Source organism: Bufo gargarizans, chromosome 5 (genome assembly GCF_014858855.1).
Source record: "Bufo gargarizans isolate SCDJY-AF-19 chromosome 5, ASM1485885v1, whole genome shotgun sequence".
In the NCBI taxonomy this organism is placed as follows: Eukaryota; Metazoa; Chordata; class Amphibia; order Anura; family Bufonidae; genus Bufo; species Bufo gargarizans.
In genome coordinates this window covers 288,344,441-288,369,193 of record NC_058084.1, presented here as the reverse complement: position 1 = coordinate 288,369,193, position 24,753 = coordinate 288,344,441, and the positions used below count along the sequence as shown (strand labels likewise).

Below are 24,753 nucleotides of genomic sequence, written 5' to 3'. Positions count from 1 at the left end.
CAATAACTCAAGATGCAGGTTTAACGGTACAAACAATTTCTCTGAGGGGCAAGAGGCCGGGGCGTCCCCCTGGGCCTCTAACACCTTTACCTCTAGAACAGAGTGTACAGCAGAGACAACCACTCCTCTTTGTAAAATAGGTACCGGATCACTAACATTACCCCCTCCAGGGAAACGACGAGACAATGCGTCTGCCTTGGTATTTTTTGCCCCAGGACGATAGGTGATTACAAAGTTAAATCTGGTAAAGAATAGCGACCACCTAGCTTGTCTAGGGGTGAGACGCTTAGCCGATTCTAGGTACAGAAGGTTTTTGTGATCCGTAATTACCGTGACGGGGTGGATTGCTCCCTCTAAGAAGTGACGCCACTCTTCAAACGCCAGTTTAATCGCCAACAGTTCCCTATTTCCAATATCATAGTTCTTTTCTGCTGCAGATAATTTTTTGGAAAAGAAAGCGCAAGGACGCCATTTGCCAGGAGACGGACCCTGAGACAATACAGCCCCCACTCCCACCTCCGACGCATCAACTTCAACAATAAAAGGCTGGGAGACATCAGGTTGAATTAGGACAGGTGCCGAGGTAAATCTCTCTTTTAGAGAGGAAAATGCAATTTTAGCGGCGTCAGACCATTTAGAAAAATCAGTCCCCTTCCTAGTCATGTCAGTAAGGGGTTTAACGATCACTGAATAATTTTTAATAAACTTTCTGTAGAAATTTGCGAAACCCAAAAACCGTTGTAGAGCTTTAAGGTTCTCAGGAAGATCCCAATCTAAAATTGCCTGGACCTTCCCAGGATCCATACGGAAACCTGAAGCAGATAATAGATATCCCAGGAATTGTATTTCCTGAACGGCGAAGACACATTTTTCAATTTTCGCATATAATTTATTCGTCCGTAGGACCTGCAGTACTTGCCTGACATGTACTTCATGTGTTTTCAGATCAGCCGAATAAATTAAGATATCATCTAGGTATATGACTACAAACCTGCCGATGAGATGACTAAAAATATCATTAACGAAATGTTGGAAGACAGCAGGGGCATTGGTCAGACCGAAAGGCATGACTAAATTTTCGTAATGCCCCTCAGGGGTGTTAAAAGCTGTCTTCCACTCATCCCCTTCCTTGATACGAATCAGATTGTAGGCCCCCCTAAGATCAAGTTTGGAGAACCACTTAGCACCCGCAATCTGATTAAAAAGGTCAGGAATGAGAGGAAGAGGGTATGGGTCTCGGACGGTTATCCGGTTTAGCTCACGGAAATCTAGGCAAGGACGCAGGCCCCCATCTTTCTTTTTAACAAAGAAAAACCCTGCCCTAGTGAGAGGGAAGGTGGTGACCCCTGACTCACCTTGCGGCTGGCGCCTGGCTGCCCTGTCGTCCCTAGACGGGTTCCTCACCCGTACGCCGATCACGTGCCTAAAACCCTGGCTTTCCCTAGGATGAGCCCTAGATAGTGAACAGGGCGGTGGGAACACTAGTCCGCACCACTAGCTCTAAAGGAAAACACCAAGGGGAGGACAGACAATACAAACTAAACATATAATCCCAGGTGGGCAACAACAGGAGACAACAAAAGCCCAACAGGGATCCGGAGGGTAGCACTCTGGAACAACAACCAGATTCTCAGCTCCAGTGGGTCAGCATAGATGTCCAGGCAGGAAGCTCTATAACTGGCAACAAGAGAAGTGTGAGAGGAGAATATAAGGAGTTTGGGAGTGGCAGACAAGAAACAGCTGAGGAGGAGAAGCTACGGATCCCTGAGTGAGACAAAAAGGATAGCAAGGCAAACACAGAAAACAAACACTAAGAAACACCGTGATCTTTAGACATAGAGCGCGCAGCCACCCGCTGCGACTTCCTGACCCCGGGTATAACGGAGTCAGACGTGGCTCTTGACACCCTCGTGACACTACGTGGCCCGGGAGCAGTTCAGTTCCTGAGCTGCAATACAAGGACAGCTACTATACATTGGACTGCATTGTGCATGATAAGATGTGAAGAAGCAGTGGCACTCACCAGAATACTGCAACCTCTTCAAACAGCTGATCAGCGGGGATGTCGGGAGTCGCACCCCCACCGATCAGATACTGATGACTGAGGATAACCTAGTATGTATGGTAACCCTGTAAAATAACTATGTAGCTATTATAACGGAATATAATGGGCTATGTTTCTATCTAGGGTTTAGAATATACATTAAATAATTTAACAAAATATTATCAGAAAAGACCAGCATGTCTATAAAGGGGGCTCTCAAATAACCGTGAATATTGATTGTTTATTCAAATTTTCAAATATTTGAATTTGTCACATTGATCTAGAAAGTACAACATGCAACATGTTTAAATGCAACATTATGGTGCTGTTTTGAAACAGAGGAAATTTTGATTCCTACATCAAGAGTAGTGTGATACATATTGTTTTCTTTTTTTCTTATAATAATGATGATGATAATAAAAATCTGGGTATAGCCTTCTGCAATACTTTACAAATCAGCGGCACATCTACAAAGTCAGACATTACATATAACAAAATAATCACCCATGCAAACAGAGTGAAGACCCTGCTTGAAAGAGCTTGCTGTTGGGATTATAGCTCAAAAATGGTCAGTATGGTAAGCTGCCACCAGATGTCTCTCTTGGATAAGAATCATTTATGTTGGTTTAATGTTTATCTTGCTTTCCACAGAAAATTTTAGGAATCTGCTTCTTTTTTTTTGTAATACTAATGTAAATATGGTTGTAATATTTTTTTTTCACAGCGTGAAAAATCATAGTGTTTGTTTGAAAGTGTTAGGGTCTCACACACTGTTAGAAAACATTTTTCCTGACTTGGTTATGATAATGGTAATAATAGCTGTAATAATAATAGCTTTTATATATCTTTATATAATGCCAACATATTCCATAGCACTTTACATTTCAGAAGGTTCATGTGCAGGGAAAATCAGACATTACAGAGTAGCAAATGAGTACTGTAATTCAAACAAAAGGAATGATGGCCCTGCTCACGGAAATAGAGGTAAAAGTATGAAGCTTGAGCCAGTTACCAAGTATGTATCTATATATACACAGATGTGAAATGCATTAGGGTGAGAGGAGTTTGGGGGCAGCGAGGAGGACTTTGTGTGAGAGGTCTGATTTTAAAATGAATTATAGAGTGAACAGGCAAACGTGCAGTGACTGGCACAGGTTGGAGGTAACGGTGCCATGGTTTGACAGAAAGATGAGCCTGGCTGATGCATTCAGATTGGAGAGGCTAGAGTTTGTACAGGGGGAGGCTGATTTTTATTCAGTAGGTAGTAGGAAGCTCCGTTTTTAAAAGAATCAGTTATAAAGGAGACATGATGATAGAGACAGTGGACAAACAATCACTGGTGTTTTGCAGTATTGAAATCATATATAGGGTCAGGCATGTAGTTTAGTGATGGTGCTAGCAGACTGAGGGGCTGTGTAGAGAGAAAGGAGAATAGGACCTAGGACTGAACCCTGAGGAACCCCAACAGTAAAGGGAAGAGGAAAAAAAGTAGAGCTGGTAAATAATCCACTAAATGTGTGGTCAGACATGTAGGAAGAAAACCAACAGGATTAGTCTTTTTACGTGTAATCTGTTGCCATGTACCTCCATAGTAATCCAAGTGCAGTGTCGGAGTTGTGCAGTTCCTCTGATTGAAATGCTGTTTCCCCCATCTTGATTGTTTTCCACATTCCTAAGAAAGCTGTGATTTTGTGATATACAAATTAGATGTTTGGAGCAATGAGGGGGTCATGCTTGCACCAAAAGCCCGGCTCCTTATCTCGGCCAGCCCCCTCCCCCCCAGTTTTGAGTGACATGGCCAGGCAGCAAAGATGTAATCTCTCCTGCGTGGCCCTGTGTTCTAATGTGTGCCACTAATGGACTATGTAGTCCTGGCAAGCACCTGTTCTGCACATGCACCAATTCCTGAAGTGCCGGCGCAGACACAAGAACAGAGGATCAGAAAAGATGGGTGGGCATCAATACGGAGTGGGGCTGTTGCCCTTGTTTCACAAATCAGCTGTTTTTCATATTACAAAATCATGGAGTTTTCAGGAATGAAGGCACTGATTGGGATGGGGAAACATTATTTGAATCAGGAGACCTGCACACATCGGATACTGCACTTGCATTACTACTGAGGTATGTTGTGACAGGTTCCCTTTAGGTCAGTAAAGGGGGGCATGTTAAGTAGCAATTAATTGTCTTCAGTGCCAAACACTGCATAGAGACTGAGAAGAGTGAGTAGCTATGACATTTAGTCCTCAGTAGATCTTCTTCCCTTATTGGGTCAAAAGCCAAGAATGGTGAAGGCTCAGAGGATTTCATGCTTGATGTCATTTTTAAATCTGAAAGTGGCAGGTCTCCAGCATTTAGATCTGAGATATGTGCCTGCGCTTTATTAATAAGGAGGAAGTGAAAACTATCAAAGAGTTGTTATGGATTATTACATACTGTAATAAAGAGATAAGAGTGGTGAAATACAATATAATTTTTTTGTATACTGACCAAGCACAATTAAAGGAGCCCAGAAAAGACTGAAAGTAAATAGTTGGTCAATAGTAAGCCCCCCCAAAAGACCTCTATTACTGACTAGATTTACAGTACATACAAAACATAACTATATAATTATTGTGTACTGAAAATGTAAAGGCTAAGGCCTCATGCACACGACCGTTACGTTTTTTGCATTCCGCAAACCGCGGATCCGCAGCAAAAAAAAAAAAGCCGCCCGTGTGCCTTCCGAAATTTGCGGAACGGGTGGCCCATTGTAGAAATGCCGATTCTTGTCCGCAAAGCGGACAAGAATAGGACATGTTATATTTTTTTTGCGGGGCCACAGAACGGTGCAACGGATGCGGACAGCACACAAATAAAATGCTCGGTGCAATAAAGTAAATGCAACATTTCATCAAAGAGTAATTAATGTATGAAATAATACCGACCAATGTAATCCTGACCCTGACGCACGTTTCGCAGTCCCTTCCTCAGGGGATCTAGTAGAAAATTGCAAAGGAGATGGGTCCTCAAGCCCGTCCCCTTGCCCGCCCACACCGCACCCATTTTTTAGATCTGATGTGAGCGGGAGAAATCAGATTGTAGAATAACTAACCGTTGGGCCACAATCTGTGCCTGAAATACGCCAAATATAGGCGTATTCCAGCATAATAAATGATCCCCTAAATGTACAGATGTGTCCTTCCTTAACTTGTCTCTGAACTTGACATATTCCGATATGTATGTTCAGCATCAGAGGTTAAACAAACCTGAATAAAAATATATATCCTTGACGGATGCTTTGATGTACGGTTTTCTATCCATTGCCTATCTGTTGCTCATTGGCTTCCATGTAAATAAAAACATACAGTATATCTTTAATTCTGGGTGGGTGCAATGCATGAGGGGAACTCATTGCACCAGCACTGAATCTGGACCCATTTACTTCAATGGGGCTGTGCAGATGAGCGGTGATTTTCACGCATCACTTGTGCGTTGCATGAAAATCGCTGCATGTTCTATATTATGCGTTTTTCACAAGTGCAGATGCGGTGCGATTTTCATGCATACTTGCTAGGAGATGAGGAGATGATATGGATGAGCAACCCCGGACCCCATTAAAGTCTATTCACTGTATTATTTTCCCCTATAACATAAGGGAAAATAATAGCATTCTTGATACAGAATGCTTGTTAAAATGTGCCTTGAGGGGTTAAAAAATAAAAAATAAACATTAACTCACCTCATCCACTTGATCGCACAGCCGGCATCGTCTTCTTTCAGCACCTGCAAAAGGACCTTTGATGACGTAATCACGTTCACCGCATGGTGAGCGCAATGACGTCAGTTCAGGTCTTTCTGAATAAAGATAGAAGATCCTGAAGAAGAAAGAAGACAATTCTGAACATCAGAAACGTAATTTCAGACAAAACTGACTGCAATTGCGTGCCTACTCGACGGGTTTCCCGCAATGCACCCTGAACACATCTGGCCCTCGCCCGTGATGCCCGTGTGAAGGTGGCCTAAAATATGCATTTTTTTTTACTGTGTCAGATGAGAGTTACTATTCATAGGATCCCATGGACACATTTTTATGTATTTTTGAAAACATGCCCCAGTGTTATTGCACAGGATGAGACACAATAAAATGGATCTTGTAAGTGGATTGAAAAAAAGTGTGGTGATGCCATACATTTTTCACCCTCTTTTCCTACTTGAAAAAGAAAAAGATCATTAGTATTGCTGCGGCCCAAACTATGCCCGAATGCCCAAATAGCCCAAATTCACCTCCCAAAAAATTAAGAGTGATCAAAAGGTCATACACGACCCTATATCGATAAAAAATTAAGATTGTCATGCAAAAAAATGAGTACTGTAATTGTACTGATCTACAGAAGAAAGGTAACATGTCAGCTTTCTCTCATAAGGAATGCAGTAAAAACATATTCAGGAAAAATTGGCAGAATTGCATTTTACAGCTTCTCACTGCATTGTAGGCACTAATAAATGGTGTTGTTAGAGGGTACATGTAGTGCAGCAGAAAACAAGCTCTCATACAGCTATTTCAATGAAAAGAAAAAATATGATTCTGGGAAGGCAAGAGAGTAAAACATAAAAAAATAAAAATAAATGAAAGGCCAAAGGAGAGAAACATTTAGCCATAGTAATTCAGTTACAGGCAATAACTCACATGTCTCTAACCCTGTCTTACAGAATTGAAAGTTTCATAAAATATTACATTTCATTTTTCAGCCTCTGGACTTTGAAACAAAAAAGGCCTATACATTTAAAGTTGAGGCTTCCAATGTGCACCTGGATCATCATTTTAATTCAGTGGGACCTTTTAAAGACACAGCTACAGTAAAAATAAATGTTCTGGATATTGATGAGCCTCCATTGTTCAGCAAACCTTTCTATAACATGGAAGTATATGAGGACACGCCTGTGGGCACCATCATAGGAGCTGTTACAGCACAAGATCTAGACATAGGATCCAGTCCTGTTAGGTAATTATTTTGAATCCATTTTTAACTAATATACTCATAATTAATTTTGTATTAAATCCATTAAATTACAGGTTTCTACAATATGTTATGAGTGAATGAATATGATGCTTGAATTCCACTTGGAAGTAAAAAGTTAAACTTCATCTATCTAAAATTTGCAAAGCAAATAGTAAGACTGGCATGCTAGAAATGATTATGCAGTAAGTGCATCCTCCCCACTAGGGTGTCATACCCACTGTCAGAAAATGCACATTGCCTGCATGAGTCTCTGTTGGCTATGAGAGTTGAACATTCTTCGTGAGGAAAGAGCTGAAGGGGGTTTTCTAACAAAGCTATGAATAATATATCACATAGGCAGCATAAATGATATAGCACATTTTTGGGTATGTTGAACTTTGGTACTTGAATATGATGAGTTAATAATACTTTAAATGCTAATAGCGTCAAAATATTTTAGCCTGGCAGATTGTATAAGAGGTTATGATATACATAAGGATCATTAGTAGAGTTGAGCGAACACCTGGATGTTCGGGTTCGAGAAGTTCGGCCGAACATCCCGGAAATGTTCGGGTTCGGGATCCGAACCCGATCCGAACTTCGTCCCGAACCCGAACCCCATTGAAGTCAATGGGGACCCGAACTTTTCGGCACTAAAAAGGCTGTAAAACAGCCCAGGAAAGAGCTAGAGGGCTGCAAAAGGCAGCAACATGTAGGTAAATCCCCTGCAAACAAATGTGGATAGGGAAATGAATTAAAATAAAAATTAAATAAATAAAAATTAACCAAAATCAATTGGAGAGAGGTTCCATAGCAGAGAATCTGGCTTCCCGTCACCCACCACTGGAACAGTCCATTCTCAGATATTTAGGCCCCGGCACCCAGGCAGAGGAGAGAGGTCCCGTAACAGAGAATCTGTCTTCATGTCAGCAGAGAATTAGTCTGCATGTCATAGCAGAGAATGAGGCTTCACGTCAGCCACCACTGCAACAGTCCATTGGCATATATTTAGGCCCAGCACCCAGGCAGAGGAGGGAGGTCCCGTAACAGAGAATCTGTCTTCATGTCAGCAGAGAATTAGTCTGCATGTCATAGCAGAGAATGAGGCTTCACGTCAGCCACCACTGCAACAGTCCATTGGCATATATTTAGGCCCAGCACACACACAGGCAGAGGAGAGAGGTCCCGTAACAGAGAATCTGGCTTCATGTCAGCAGAGAATCAGTCTGCATGTCATAGCAGAGAATGAGGCTTCACGTCAGCCACCACTGCAACAGTCCATTGGCATATATTTAGGCCCAGCACACACACAGGCAGAGGAGAGAGGTCCCGTAACAGAGAATCTGGCTTCATGTCAGCAGAGAATCAGTCTGCATGTCATAGCAGAGAATGAGGCTTCACGTCAGCCACCACTGCAACAGTCCATTGGCATATATTTAGGCCCAGCACCCAGGCAGAGGAGGGAGGTCCCGTAACAGAGAATCTGTCTTCATGTCAGCAGAGAATTAGTCTGCATGTCATAGCAGAGAATGAGGCTTCACGTCAGCCACCACTGCAACAGTCCATTGGCATATATTTAGGCCCAGCACACACACAGGCAGAGGAGAGAGGTCCCGTAACAGAGAATCTGGCTTCATGTCAGCAGAGAATCAGTCTGCATGTCATAGCAGAGAATGAGGCTTCACGTCAGCCACCACTGCAACAGTCCATTGGCATATATTTAGGCCCAGCACACACACAGGCAGAGGAGAGAGGTCCCGTAACAGAGAATCTGGCTTCATGTCAGCAGAGAATCAGTCTGCATGTCATAGCAGAGAATGAGGCTTCACGTCAGCCACCACTGCAACAGTCCATTGGCATATATTTAGGCCCAGCACCCAGGCAGAGGAGGGAGGTCCCGTAACAGAGAATCTGTCTTCATGTCAGCAGAGAATTAGTCTGCATGTCATAGCAGAGAATGAGGCTTCACGTCAGCCACCACTGCAACAGTCCATTGGCATATATTTAGGCCCAGCACCCAGGCAGAGGAGGGAGGTCCCGTAACAGAGAATCTGTCTTCATGTCAGCAGAGAATTAGTCTGCATGTCATAGCAGAGAATGAGGCTTCACGTCAGCCACCACTGGAACAGTCCATTCTCAGATATTTAGGCCCCGGCACCCAGGCAGAGGAGAGAGGTCCCGTAACAGAGAATCTGTCTTCATGTCAGCAGAGAATTAGTCTGCATGTCATAGCAGAGAATGAGGCTTCACGTCAGCCACCACTGCAACAGTCCATTGGCATATATTTAGGCCCAGCACCCAGGCAGAGGAGAGAGGTCCCGTAACAGACAATCTGGCTTCATGTCAGCAGAGAATCAGTCTTCATATCATAGCAGAGAATCAGGCTTCACGTCACCCACCACTGTAAGAGTCAATTTTCATAAATTTAGGCCCAGAACCCAGGCAGAGGAGAAAGGTCCCGTAACAGACAATCTGGCTTCATGTCAGCAGAGAATCAGTCTTCATATCATAGCAGAGAATCAGGCTTCACGTCACCCACCACTGTAAGAGTCAATTTTCATAAATTTAGGCCCAGAACCCAGGCAGAGGAGAAAGGTCCCGTAACAGACAATCTGGCTTCATGTCAGCAGAGAATCAGTCTTCATATCATAGCAGAGAATCAGGCTTCACGTCACCCACCACTGTAAGAGTCAATTTTCATAAATTTAGGCCCAGAACCCAGGCAGAGGAGAAAGGTCCCGTAACAGACAATCTGGCTTCATGTCAGCAGAGAATCAGTCTTCATATCATAGCAGAGAATCAGGCTTCACGTCACCCACCACTGTAAGAGTCAATTTTCATAAATTTAGGCCCAGAACCCAGGCAGAGGAGAAAGGTCCCGTAACAGACAATCTGGCTTCATGTCAGCAGAGAATCAGTCTTCATATCATAGCAGAGAATCAGGCTTCACGTCACCCACCACTGTAAGAGTCAATTTTCATAAATTTAGGCCCAGAACCCAGGCAGAGGAGAAAGGTCCCGTAACAGACAATCTGGCTTCATGTCAGCAGAGAATCAGTCTTCATATCATAGCAGAGAATCAGGCTTCACGTCACCCACCACTGTAAGAGTCAATTTTCATAAATTTAGGCCCAGAACCCAGGCAGAGGAGAAAGGTCCCGTAACAGACAATCTGGCTTCATGTCAGCAGAGAATCAGTCTTCATATCATAGCAGAGAATCAGGCTTCACGTCACCCACCACTGTAAGAGTCAATTTTCATAAATTTAGGCCCAGAACCCAGGCAGAGGAGAAAGGTCCCGTAACAGACAATCTGGCTTCATGTCAGCAGAGAATCAGTCTTCATATCATAGCAGAGAATCAGGCTTCACGTCACCCACCACTGTAAGAGTCAATTTTCATAAATTTAGGCCCAGAACCCAGGTAGAGGAGAAAGGTCCCGTAACAGACAATCTGGCTTCATGACAGCAGAGAATCAGTCTGCATGTCATAGCAGAGAATCAGGCTTCACGTCAGCCACCACTGCAACAGTCCATTGTCATAAATTTAGGCCCAGCACCCAGGCAGAGGAGAGAGGTCCCGTAACAGACAATCTGGCTTCATGTCAGCAGAGAATTAGTCTGCATGTCATAGCAGAGAATCAGGCTTCATGTCAGCCACCACTGCAACAGTCCATTGGCATATATTTAGGCCTAGCACACAGGCAGAGGAGAGGTTCATTCAACTTTGGGTAGCATCGCAATATAATGGTAAAATGAAAATAAAAATAGGATTGAATGAGGAAGTGCCCTGGAGTCCAATAATATATGGTTATGGGGAGGTAGTTAATGTCTAATCTGGACAAGGGACGGACAGGTCCTGTGGGATCCATGCCTGGTTCATTTTTATGAACGTCAGCTTGTCCACATTGGCTGTAGACAGGCGGCTGCGTTTGTCTGTAATGACGCCCCCTGCCGTGCTGAATACACGTTCAGACAAAACGCTGGCTGCCGGGCAGGCCAGCACCTCCAAGGCATAAAAGGCTAGCTCTGGCCACGTGGACAATTTAGAGACCCAGAAGTTGAATGGGGCCGAACCATCAGTCAGTACGTGGAGGGGTGTGCACACGTACTGTTCCACCATGTTAGTAAAATGTTGCCTCCTGCTAACACGTTGCGTATCAGGTGGTGGTGCAGTTAGCTGTGGCGTGTTGACAAAAGTTTTCCACATCTCTGCCATGCTAACCCTGCCCTCAGAGGAGCTGGCCGTGACACAGCTGCCTTGGCGACCTCTTGCTCCTCCTCTGCCTTGGCCTTGGGCTTCCACTTGTTCCCCTGTGACATTTGGGAATGCTCTCAGTAGCGCGTCTACCAACGTGCGCTTGTACTCGCGCATCTTCCTATCACGCTCCAGTGCAGGAAGTAAGGTGGGCACATTGTCTTTGTAGCGTGGATCCAGCAGGGTGGCAACCCAGTAGTCCGCACAGGTTAAAATGTGGGCAACTCTGCTGTCGTTGCGCAGGCACTGCAGCATGTAGTCGCTCATGTGTGCCAGGCTGCCCAGGGGTAAGGACAAGCTGTCCTCTGTGGGAGGCGTATCGTCATCGTCCTGCCTTTCCCCCCAGCCACGCACCAGTGATGGACCCGAGCTGCGTTGGGTGCCACCCCGCTGTGACCATGCTTCATCCTCATCCTCCTCCACCTCCTCCTCATCCTCGTCCTCCTCGTCCTCCAGTAGTGGGCCCTGGCTGGCCACATTTGTACCTGGCCTCTGCTGTTGCAAAAAACCTCCCTCTGAGTCACTTCGAAGAGACTGGCCTGAAAGTGCTAAAAATGACCCCTCTTCCTCATCCTCCTCCTCCTCCTCCTGGGCCACCTCCTGTTCCATCATCGCCCTAAGTGTTTTCTCAAGGAGACATAGAAGTGGTATTGTAACGCTGATAACGGTGTCATCGCCACTGGCCATGTTGGTGGAGTACTCGAAACAGCGCAACAGGGCACACAGGTCTCGCATGGAGGCCCAGTCATTGGTGGTGAAGTGGTGCTGTTCTGTAGTGCGACTGACCCGTGCGTGCTGCAGCTGAAACTCCACTATGGCCTGCTGCTGCTCGCACAGTCTGTCCAGCATGTGCAAGGTGGAGTTCCACCTGGTGGGCACGTCGCATATGAGGCGGTGAGCGGGAAGGCCGAAGTTACGCTGTAGCGCAGACAGGCGAGCAGCAGCAGGATGTGAACGCCGGAAGCGCGAACAGACGGCCCGCACTTTATGCAGCAGCTCTGACATGTCGGGGTAGTTGTGAATGAACTTCTGCACCACCAAATTCAGCACATGCGCCAAGCAAGGGATGTGCGTCAAATTGGCTAGTCCCAGAGCTGCAACGAGATTTCGCCCATTATCACACACCACCAGGCCGGGCTTGAGGCTCACCGGCAGCAACCACTCGTCGGTCTGTTGTTCTATACCCCGCCACAACTCCTGTGCGGTGTGGGGCCTGTCCCCCAAACATATGAGTTTCAGAATGGCCTGCTGACGTTTACCCCGGGCTGTGCTGAAGTTGGTGGTGAAGGTGTGTGGCTGACTGGATGAGCAGGTGGAAGAAGAGGAGGAGGAAGCCGAGAAGGAGGAGGTGGCAACAGGAGGCAAAGAATGTTGCCCTGCGATCCTTGGCGGCGGAAGGACGTGCGCCAAACAGCTCTCCGCCTGGGGCCCAGCTGCCACTACATTTACCCAGTGTGCAGTTAGGGAGATATAGCGTCCCTGGCCGTGCTTACTGGTCCACGTATCTGTGGTTAGGTGGACCTTGCTACAGATGGCGTTGCGCAGTGCACACTTGATTTTATCGGATACTTGGTTGTGCAGGGAAGGCACGGCTCTCTTGGAGAAGTAGTGCCGGCTGGGAACAACATACTGTGGGACAGCAAGCGACATGAGCTGTTTGAAGCTGTCTGTGTCCACCAGCCTAAATGACAGCATTTCATAGGCCAGTAGTTTAGAAATGCTGGCATTCAGGGCCAGGGATCGAGGGTGGCTAGGTGGGAATTTACGCTTTCTATCAAATGTTTGTGAGATGGAGAGCTGAACGCTGGCGTGTGACATGGTTGAGACGCTTGGTGACGGAGGTGGTGGTGGTGGTGTTGGTGGTACATCCCCTGTTTGCTGGGCGGCAGGTGCCAACGTTCCTCCAGAGGCGGAGGAAGAGGCCGAGGCGGCAGCAGCAGAATAGGCCGAGGCGGCAGCAGCAGAAGAGGTAGCAGGGGGAGCCTGAGTGACTTCCTTGGTTTTAAGGTGTTTACTCCACTGCAGTTCATGCTTTGCATGCAGGTGCCTGGTCATGCAGGTTGTGCTCAGGTTCAGAACGTTAATGCCTCGCTTCAGGCTCTGATGGCACAGCGTGCAAACCACTCGGGTCTTGTCGTCAGCACATTGTTTGAAGAAGTGCCATGCCAGGGAACTCCTTGAAGCTGCCTTTGGGGTGCTCGGTCCCAGATGGCGGCGGTCAGTAGCAGGCGGAGTCTCTTGGCGGCGGGTGTTCTGCTTTTGCCCACTGCTCCCTCTTTTGCTACGCTGTTGGCTCGGTCTCACCACTGCCTCTTCCTCCGAACTGTGAAAGTCAGTGGCACGACCTTCATTCCATGTGGGGTCTAGGACCTCATCGTCCCCTGCATCGTCTTCCACCCAGTCTTGATCCCTGACCTCCTGTTCAGTCTGCACACTGCAGAAAGACGCAGCAGTTGGCACCTGTGTTTCGTCATCATCAGAGACATGCTGAGGTGGTATTCCCATGTCCTCATCATCAGGAAACATAAGTGGTTGTGCGTCAGTGCATTCTATGTCTTTCACCGCTGGGGAAGGGCTAGGTGGATGCCCTTGGGAAACCCTGCCAGCGGAGTCTTCAAACAGCATAAGAGACTGCTGCATAACTTGAGGCTGAGACAGTTTCCCTGGTATGCATGGGGGTGATGTGACAGACTGATGGGGTTGGTTTTCAGGCGCCATCTGTGCGCTTTCTGCAGAAGACTGGGTGGGAGATAATGTGAACGTGCTGGATCCACTGTCGGCCACCCAATTGACTAATGCCTGTACCTGCTCAGGCCTTACCATCCTTAGAACGGCATTGGGCCCCACCATATATCGCTGTAAATTCTGGCGGCTACTGGGACCTGAAGTAGTTGGTACACTAGGACGTGTGGATGTGGCAGAACGGCCACGTCCTCTCCCAGCACCAGAGGGTCCACTAACACCACCACGACCATGTCCACGTCCGCGTCCCTTACTAGATGTTTTTCTCATTGTTATGGTTCACCACAACAACAAATATATTATTTGGCCCAATGTATTGTATTCAAATTCAGCGGGATATAAATTTGAGGCCTAGTATTTAGGCGCTGGGTGACCGGTATGGATTTAGTGACAGAATTAGACTTGGAAATGCACAGAAGCGTGTGTGTGAAGTTATTCTGAATGACCCAATGTGCACCTTGAATATTATATACCCTTTTAGGGATAGATTTCAAATAGCTCTGATATAGCAGAAACCACTAAATTATGAAATTGCTAAATTGGGAATTGTACTTCAACCCAGAACAAAAAATGTGCTTTGACGGACACTAAATATCTTGCCCAGCAACAACAGTACAACGGTGGGTAACGAGAGATTTAGAGGGAATTAAATTTGAGGCCTAGTATTTAGGCGCTGGGTCACCGGTATGGATTTAGTGACAGAATTAGACTTGGAAATACACAGTAGCGGGTGTGTGTGAAGTTATTCTGAATGACCCTATGTGCACCTTCAATATTATATACCCTTTTAGGGATAGATTTCAAATAGCTCTGATATAGCAGAAACCACTAAATTATGAAATTGCTAAATTGGGAATTGTACTTCAACCCAGAACAAAAAATGTGCTTTGACGGACACTAAATATCTTGCCCAGCAACAACAGTACAGCGGTGGGTAACGAGAGATTTAGAGGGAATTAAATTTGAGGCCTAGTATTTAGGCGCTGGGTCACCGGTATGGATTTAGTGACAGAATTAGACTTGGAAATGCACAGAAGCGTGTGTGTGAAGTTATTCTGAATGACCCAATGTGCACCTTCAATATTATATACCCTTTTTGGGATAGATTTCAAATAGCTCTGATATAGCAGGAACCACTAAATTATGAAATTGCTAAATTGGGAATTGTACTTCAACCCAGAACAAAAAATGTGCTTTGACGGGCACTAAATAACTTTCCCAGCTACAACAGGACAACGGTAACGAGAGATTTAGAGGGATTTAAATTTGAGGCCTAGTATTTAGGCGCTGGGTGACAGGTATGGGTTTAGTGACAGAATTAGACTTGGAAATACACAGTAGCGGGTGTGTGTGAAGTTATTCTGAATGACCCTATGTGCACCTTCAATATTATATACCCTTTTAGGGATAGATTTCAAATAGCTCTGATATAGCAGAAACCACTAAATTATGAAATTGCTAAATTGGGAATTGTACTTCAACCCAGAACAAAAAATGTGCTTTGACGGACACTAAATATCTTGCCCAGCAACAACAGTACAACGGTGGGTAACGAGAGATTTAGAGGGAATTAAATTTGAGGCCTAGTATTTAGGCGCTGGGTCACCGGTATGGATTTAGTGACAGAATTAGACTTGGAAATACACAGTAGCGGGTGTGTGTGAAGTTATTCTGAATGACCCTATGTGCACCTTCAATATTATATACCCTTTTAGGGATAGATTTCAAATAGCTCTGATATAGCAGAAACCACTAAATTATGAAATTGCTAAATTGGGAATTGTACTTCAACCCAGAACAAAAAATGTGCTTTGACGGACACTAAATATCTTGCCCAGCAACAACAGTACAGCGGTGGGTAACGAGAGATTTAGAGGGAATTAAATTTGAGGCCTAGTATTTAGGCGCTGGGTCACCGGTATGGATTTAGTGACAGAATTAGACTTGGAAATGCACAGAAGCGTGTGTGTGAAGTTATTCTGAATGACCCAATGTGCACCTTCAATATTATATACCCTTTTTGGGATAGATTTCAAATAGCTCTGATATAGCAGGAACCACTAAATTATGAAATTGCTAAATTGGGAATTGTACTTCAACCCAGAACAAAAAATGTGCTTTGACGGGCACTAAATAACTTTCCCAGCTACAACAGGACAACGGTAACGAGAGATTTAGAGGGATTTAAATTTGAGGCCTAGTATTTAGGCGCTGGGTGACAGGTATGGGTTTAGTGACAGAATTAGACTTGGAAATACACAGTAGCGGGTGTGTGTGAAGTTATTCTGAATGACCCTATGTGCACCTTCAATATTATATACCCTTTTAGGGATAGATTTCAAATAGCTCTGATATAGCAGAAACCACTAAATTATGAAATTGCTAAATTGGGAATTGTACTTCAACCCAGAACAAAAAATGTGCTTTGACGGACACTAAATATCTTGCCCAGCAACAACAGTACACCGGTGGGTAACGAGAGATTTAGAGGGAATTAAATTTGAGGCCTAGTATTTAGGCGCTGGGTCACCGGTATGGATTTAGTGACAGAATTAGACTTGGAAATACACAGTAGCGGGTGTGTGTGAAGTTATTCTGAATGACCCTATGTGCACCTTCAATATTATATACCCTTTTTGGGATAGATTTCAAATAGCTCTGATATAGCAGGAACCACTAAATTATGAAATTGCTAAATTGGGAATTGTACTTCAACCCAGAACAAAAAATGTGCTTTGACGGGCACTAAATAACTTTCCCAGCTACAACAGGACAACGGTAACGAGAGATTTAGAGGGATTTAAATTTGAGGCCTAGTATTTAGGCGCTGGGTGACAGGTATGGGTTTAGTGACAGAATTAGACTTGGAAATACACAGTAGCGGGTGTGTGTGAAGTTATTCTGAATGACCCTATGTGCACCTTCAATATTATATACCCTTTTTGGGATAGATTTCAAATAGCTCTGATATAGCAGAAACCACTAAATTATGAAATTGCTAAATTGGGAATTGTACTTCAACCCAGAACAAAAAATGTGCTTTGACGGACACTAAATATCTTGCCCAGCAACAACAGTACAGCGGTGGGTAACGAGAGATTTAGAGGGAATTAAATTTGAGGCCTAGTATTTAGGCGCTGGGTCACCGGTATGGATTTAGTGACAGAATTAGACTTGGAAATACACAGTAGCGGGTGTGTGTGAAGTTACTCTGAATGACCCTATGTGCACCTTCAATATTATATACCCTTTTTGGGATAGATTTCAAAGAGCTCTGATATAGCAGGAACCACTAAATTATGAAATTGCTAAATTGGGAATTGTATTTCAACCCAGAACAAGAAATGTGCTTGAACGGACACTAAATAACTCGCCCAGCTACAGCACTAGGGACAGATTTAGCTGGATATAAATTTGAGGCCTAGTATTTAGGCGCTGGGTGACAGGTATGGGTTTAGTGACAGAATTAGACTTGGAAATACACAGTAGCGGGTGTGTGTGAAGTTATTCTGAATGACCCTATGTGCACCTTCAATATTATATACCCTTTTAGGGATAGATTTCAAATAGCTCTGATATAGCAGAAACCACTAAATTATGAAATTGCTAAATTGGGAATTGTACTTCAACCCAGAACAAAAAATGTGCTTTGACGGACACTAAATATCTTGCCCAGCAACAACAGTACACCGGTGGGTAACGAGAGATTTAGAGGGAATTAAATTTGAGGCCTAGTATTTAGGCGCTGGGTCACCGGTATGGATTTAGTGACAGAATTAGACTTGGAAATACACAGTAGCGGGTGTGTGTGAAGTTATTCTGAATGACCCTATGTGCACCTTCAATATTATATACCCTTTTTGGGATAGATTTCAAATAGCTCTGATATAGCAGGAACCACTAAATTATGAAATTGCTAAATTGGGAATTGTACTTCAACCCAGAACAAAAAATGTGCTTTGACGGGCACTAAATAACTTTCCCAGCTACAACAGGACAACGGTAACGAGAGATTTAGAGGGATTTAAATTTGAGGCCTAGTATTTAGGCGCTGGGTGACAGGTATGGGTTTAGTGACAGAATTAGACTTGGAAATACACAGTAGCGGGTGTGTGTGAAGTTATTCTGAATGACCCTATGTGCACCTTCAATATTATATACCCTTTTTGGGATAGATTTCAAATAGCTCTGATATAGCAGAAACCACTAAATTATGAAATTGCTAAATTGGGAATTGTACTTCAACCCAGAACAAAAAATGTGCTTTGACGGACACTAAATATCTTGCCCAGCAACAACAGTACACCGGTGGGTAACGAGAGATTTAGAGGGAATTAAATTTGAGGCCTAGTATTTAGGCGCTGGGTCACCGGTATGGATTTAGTGACAGAATTAGACTTGGAAATACACAGTAGCGGGTGTGTGTGAAGTTATTCTGAATGACCCTATGTGCACCTTCAATATTATATACCCTTTTTGGGATAGATTTCAAATAGCTCTGATATAGCAGGAACCACTAAATTATGAAATTGCTAAATTGGGAATTGTACTTCAACCCAGAACAAAAAATGTGCTTTGACGGGCACTAAATAACTTTCCCAGCTACAACAGGACAACGGTAACGAGAGATTTAGAGGGATTTAAATTTGAGGCCTAGTATTTAGGCGCTGGGTGACAGGTATGGGTTTAGTGACAGAATTAGACTTGGAAATACACAGTAGCGGGTGTGTGTGAAGTTATTCTGAATGACCCTATGTGCACCTTCAATATTATATACCCTTTTTGGGATAGATTTCAAATAGCTCTGATATAGCAGAAACCACTAAATTATGAAATTGCTAAATTGGGAATTGTACTTCAACCCAGAACAAAAAATGTGCTTTGACGGACACTAAATATCTTGCCCAGCAACAACAGTACAGCGGTGGGTAACGAGAGATTTAGAGGGAATTAAATTTGAGGCCTAGTATTTAGGCGCTGGGTCACCGGTATGGATTTAGTGACAGAATTAGACTTGGAAATACACAGTAGCGGGTGTGTGTGAAGTTACTCTGAATGACCCTATGTGCACCTTCAATATTATATACCCTTTTTGGGATAGATTTCAAAGAGCTCTGATATAGCAGGAACCACTAAATTATGAAATTGCTAAATTGGGAATTGTATTTCAACCCAGAACAAGAAATGTGCTTGAACGGACACTAAATAACTCGCCCAGCTACAGCACTAGGGACAGATTTAGCTGGATATAAATTTGAGGCCTAGTATTTAGGCGCTGGGTGACCGGTATGGATTTAGTGACAGAATTAGACTGGGATATGGCCAAAAAATGAACAGACTATTGCTGGTTAAATGCACTTGGTGTGACAGCTTCACCCTGATGTAGGCTTTAGCCAAAAAACAACCACACCATTGAGGGTTAAATGCACTTGGTGACAGGCGCAGCTTGCCCCTGATTTTGTATATGGCCAAAAAATGAACAGACTATTGCTGGTTAAATGCACTTGGTGTGACAGCTTCACCCTGATGTAGGCTTTAGCCAAAAAACAACCACACCATTGAGGGTTAAATGCACTTGGTGACAGGCGCAGCTTGCCCCTGATTTTGTATATGGCCAAAAAATGAACAGACTATTGCTGGTTAAATGCACTTGGTGTGACAGCTTCACCCTGATGTAGGCTTTAGCCAAAAAACAACCACACCATTGAGGGTTAAATGCACTTGGTGACAGGCGCAGCTTGCCCCTGATTTTGTATATGGCCAAAAAATGAACAGACTATTGCTGGTTAAATGCACTTGGTGTCACAGCTTCACCCTGATGTAGGCTTTAGCCAAAAAACAACCACACCATTGAGGGTTAAATGCACTTGGTCGCAGCTTGTGCTGGCGCACCACAAGACACAAAATGGCCGCCGATCACCCCAGAAAAATGAGACTGACAAACGGTCTGTGCAGCCTAAAAACAGTGAGCAATTGAGGATCAGCAGCTCAATGATCCACAGCTGCAGATCGATCAGTTAATCAAGTCCTTTGGAGGAGTTAATCTGCCTAATCTCGCCCTACTGTCGCAGCCGCAACCTCTCCCTACGCTAATCAGAGCAGAGTGACGGGCGGCGCTATGTGACTCCAGCTTAAATAGAGGCTGGGTCACATGGTGCTCTGGCCAATCACAGCCATGCCAATAGTAGGCATGGCTGTGATGGCCTCTTGGGGCAAGTAGTATGACGCTTGTTGATTGGCTGCTTTGCAGCCTTTCAAAAAGCGCCAAGAAAGCGTCACAAAAGCGCGAAGAAAGCGACGAACACCGAACCCGAACCCGGACTTTTACGAAAATGTCCGGGTTCGGGTCCGTGTCACGGACACCCCAAAATTCGGTACGAACCCGAACTATACAGTTCGAGTTCGCTCATCCCTAATCATTAGAACTTTAAGTGTGTAAGGTGGAGGTGGATGGCAACAATCAGAGATCAGGATAGTTTATGGTAGCAAAAATGTTCTGTGGACTATATATGGATTGATTGCCTTTATAACAACTTGACAGTCCTTAGGTGTCCAGTATGGTATAGCTGTAGTTTCTTAAATAAGAAATGTGATACATCAGAGGCCCTTTCTGGCACACACTCCACATAGGTGCTATACACCTGACGTGTCTCTCCTGAGAACTTCCATTGGAGACTGACCTATGTATGGTCCACAGCTCTCGCTGTTTCCTCTTGCAACACATTATTCAAAACTGTGGCAGATACGTGTTCTTCTGGAGAGGATGCAGTTTAAAAAAGAGGGAGTAGTTTAAAGGGGTCACCTTCATCCCAAGATACAGTACTATATACAGAAAATAGGGGAGCAGATATGGGACATTCTAAACCCAGGAACCCAAAAGTAGAAAAAATGAAACTGAGATTTCAGATGTTGTTTCTGGTTGCTATTTTATTTTTATATTTCTGTATATATGCTTTCCTGATTAGATTGTATATGTATGCACCTCATGTACCTATATTAGCCATGATATGCAACATCAGCTGTTTTTGATTTCAGAAATGTCAAATTTCTGAAATGTCTGGGTGCTATGGCTTTTGTCCATTGATTTGTTATCCTGACTAAACTACGTTCAACTATAGCAACTTTTATCCATTCATGATGGGCTCTGCTACTTTGATTTTATTCACCTGAGCTTGCTGACTCCAACCTTTGGGGGAGGTTATCCTATGGGCAAACATGCTATAAAGGAGTATTCAGACATGAGTATTAATGCCATTAGGAAGAATGTTTTGTTATATTCGAACTACATAGCGATTTTTTATATTATTTGATGGCTTTAAAGTGCTGTAAATAAAGACAAGTTTTAGATGAGTGCCGAGGGATTATTCCGGGATTTACCTTTTGCTGATTGGGTCACACCACTGCACTATGAAAAACTCTGGATCTCTCCTCTTCAGCTCTGCGCACACATCTCTCTGTGTGGCACATTTTCCACATGTGCCTGAACAGGTAAAAGAACACTTTTCTCATGTGGTTGTGACTTAAGGACCCACTCGGCTTAGTCATGTGAACACAGGTCCTTCAGCAGACTCTGCTTACATCTATAGGCTATAAGCACATACCTTATAAATTAAGTGTTCATGGAGGTTGTCAGAACCAGCTATATGTGAGATAAAGTAGTACTCACAGGGCCAGACATTTTAAAGGGCTTCCAGTAAGTAATCCAACTGAAAACTCAAGCTTCAGACTCTTGGAATAAGTACTAAAGCTGCTTACAGATAATAAATTGCACTTCGTGTAACAAAAGATAATTTACCATTTAAAATCCATTTTTATGAAGTAGCTGATTAATCCATCCAAGTGTAGATGCAGGCTAATTGAATTTTTGCACAGCTTAATCAATACATAAAGGAATGTCCTGCAAATGTCTAATGTATTTGTTTGTAATTCAAAGCCTCAACATTTTGGCAACTACAAAGATTTGATATGTCTCACAGCTGAGAGTTAGATTTCGCAAATAAATTACTTTACCACCCAAAAGGTGGTTCTGAATATTCTGCTAGGAGAAATTCAAGGACTATAACCACGTTCTATAAATCATATTTGGCATTGCATATGTTTACATTAGTTCACAAGTTACTGACTTTAGTTAACATATACAACAGTGAAGCTTCTTCTTATTTATCCATTTCTCCTATCCAGGATTGGACTGGCCCACCGGGGAGTCAGGGAATTCCTCGGTGGGCCCCTGCACTGTAAGCGAGCCTTCATGTTTGAAAGCACTAAAAAAATGTCCTTGAGCTGCACGCAGGTGTCAGTCAATGAGCTACATGGAGGGCCCCGCCCCCTGAACATATCCATGATCCCTGGCTGCAATCTACAAAGATGTCAACCACTGGGGGGCCCACCATGATGCCTCAAGCTGTACTACAGGCAGTTCTTTCTTCCTGAATACTATTTTATGGTAGTACATTTACGTTTCTACACATAAAGGCACACTTTTTTATACAACATGCGCAGGAAAGCGTTTTTACCCACATAGACACACATTACAGCTTGGGCTACACAGCATCATTGGCCAGTGACACATGTTGCTGAGCAATGTGGTGCTGAAGTTAAGTGAATGGGATAATTGTCAAGTCACAACACTAAAAGTGTGCCTGCCTGTGAAGTGTTTTAGGGCTTACGCTACACACCAACTTTGGCTCACAACACACACTGTGCGGCCAAAAACTGCAGCAACACAATGCTACATTGCAACTAATGAAAGTGAATGGTGTTGTGACTTGACAGTCGCCCCATTCACTTAACGGCAGCACCGCATTGCTGTGCAACATGTGTCACAGGCCAATGACGCTGTGTAGCCCAAGCTTTAATGTGTGTCTATGTGGGTAAAAACACTTACCTGTGCATGTTGTATATAAAAGTGTGCCTTTATGTGTAGAAGCATAAATGCACTACCATAAAATAGTAGTGTGCTACACTGGTTTTCCAAATGATATATCTTTTTGGGGCAATGGCAGGAACATGAATAAAATAATAAACTCACCTTCCCACTCCTCTCCAATCCAGCACTACAACTTCCTATTCTTCCCCAATCTACTGTTGTGATTGCAGTGGTGACGTCCCAAATACCGCTGCAGCCAATCACTGGTCTCAGTGGTGTATGCCATTTGACTTCTGCAACCACAACAATACGTCACTATAGCAGCCTGGGGAAAAAATACAAATTATTACATATAAACGTATGCTTGTCTGTAAAAAGAGCATGAAAGTTGCTTATGTGTGTGTGCGAAAACACGCATCTTAGGCCTCATGCACACAACCGTATTTTTCATTTGTTTGCTAGCCACATTTCATGCCGATAGCACACAGACCCTTTCATTTACACAGATGTCTTCTATGTGCTGTCTGCATCCCTATGTCCATTCCGCAAATTATAGAACATGTCCTATTCTGTTACATATTGCGGACGAGAATAGTTATTTCTAGTGGGAGTGAGAAACATGTGGAGCACACACTGAAGGTATCTGTATTTTGCAGTTCTGTAGTTTTTCAGGATGAAATATGAATATAGTCATGTGTGTGAGACTGTGTGCACCATTGTCTGTATGCCTGGATGGAGAAGATCCTATTAGGACCCTGAGAGATCCGTTCTTCCCTACATCACTTAAAATCAAAAGAAGCATCAAAGTGTGACTCAAAGGGAAAAGGAAATGGTCACTATTATTTTCTTAGGAATGGTTTCTTTTTTTTCTTAAATACACACTCCAGTCCTCCTTTTGATCTAAAAACATGTAAGGGAAAAAAATGTGAAGTAAAAGGGAATGTATCTGGGGAATTGACAGAAGCTGCAACTTAGTGATTTCATAAGAAACAAAACTGCATATGAGTTGCATGGAACAACTGACAAATTTCCCATCAAAATGAGAAAATGATGTGGCAGTTGCCTGCAATGTAATAGAACACATGTAATCACTGCAGTTAATAGGGGTGTGCGATATGGCCTAAAATCTATATTGCGATATCATTTGAAGCATGTGCGATATGCAATATACACTCACCTAAAGAATTATTAGGAACACCTGTTCTATTTCTCATTAATACGATTATCTAGTCAACCAATCACATGGAAGTTGCTTCAATGCATGTAGGGTTGTGGTTAGAGTTGAGCGAACACCTGGATGTTCGGGTTCGAGAAGTTCGGCCGAACATCCCGGAAATGTTCGGGTTCGGGATCCGAACCCGATCCGAACTTCGTCCCGAACCCGAACCCCATTGAAGTCAATGGGGACCCGAACTTTTCGGCACTAAAAAGGCTGTAAAACAGCCCAGGAAAGAGCTAGAGGGCTGCAAAAGGCAGCAACATGTAGGTAAATCCCCTGCAAACAAATGTGGATAGGGAAATGAATTAAAATAAAAATTAAATAAATAAAAATTAACCAAAATCAATTGGAGAGAGGTTCCATAGCAGAGAATCTGGCTTCCCGTCACCCACCACTGGAACAGTCCATTCTCAGATATTTAGGCCCCGGCACCCAGGCAGAGGAGAGAGGTCCCGTAACAGAGAATCTGTCTTCATGTCAGCAGAGAATTAGTCTGCATGTCATAGCAGAGAATGAGGCTTCACGTCAGCCACCACTGCAACAGTCCATTGGCATATATTTAGGCCCAGCACACACACAGGCAGAGGAGAGAGGTCCCGTAACAGAGAATCTGGCTTCATGTCAGCAGAGAATCAGTCTGCATGTCA

At 44.0% G+C, this 24,753-nt stretch overlaps 1 protein-coding gene across 1 annotated transcript in view; it reads left to right on the top strand.

The window, feature by feature from the left end:
• The window catches only part of LOC122938867 (cadherin-12-like), a 159,752-nt gene that overhangs the window by 60,856 nt on the left and 74,143 nt on the right, over positions 1 to 24,753 (top strand). Inside the window, exon 3 of the mRNA XM_044294716.1 lies at positions 6,773 to 7,026. Coding sequence (XP_044150651.1) covers positions 6,773 to 7,026 — 254 coding nt within the window. The remainder of the gene's footprint in view (positions 1 to 6,772; positions 7,027 to 24,753) is intronic.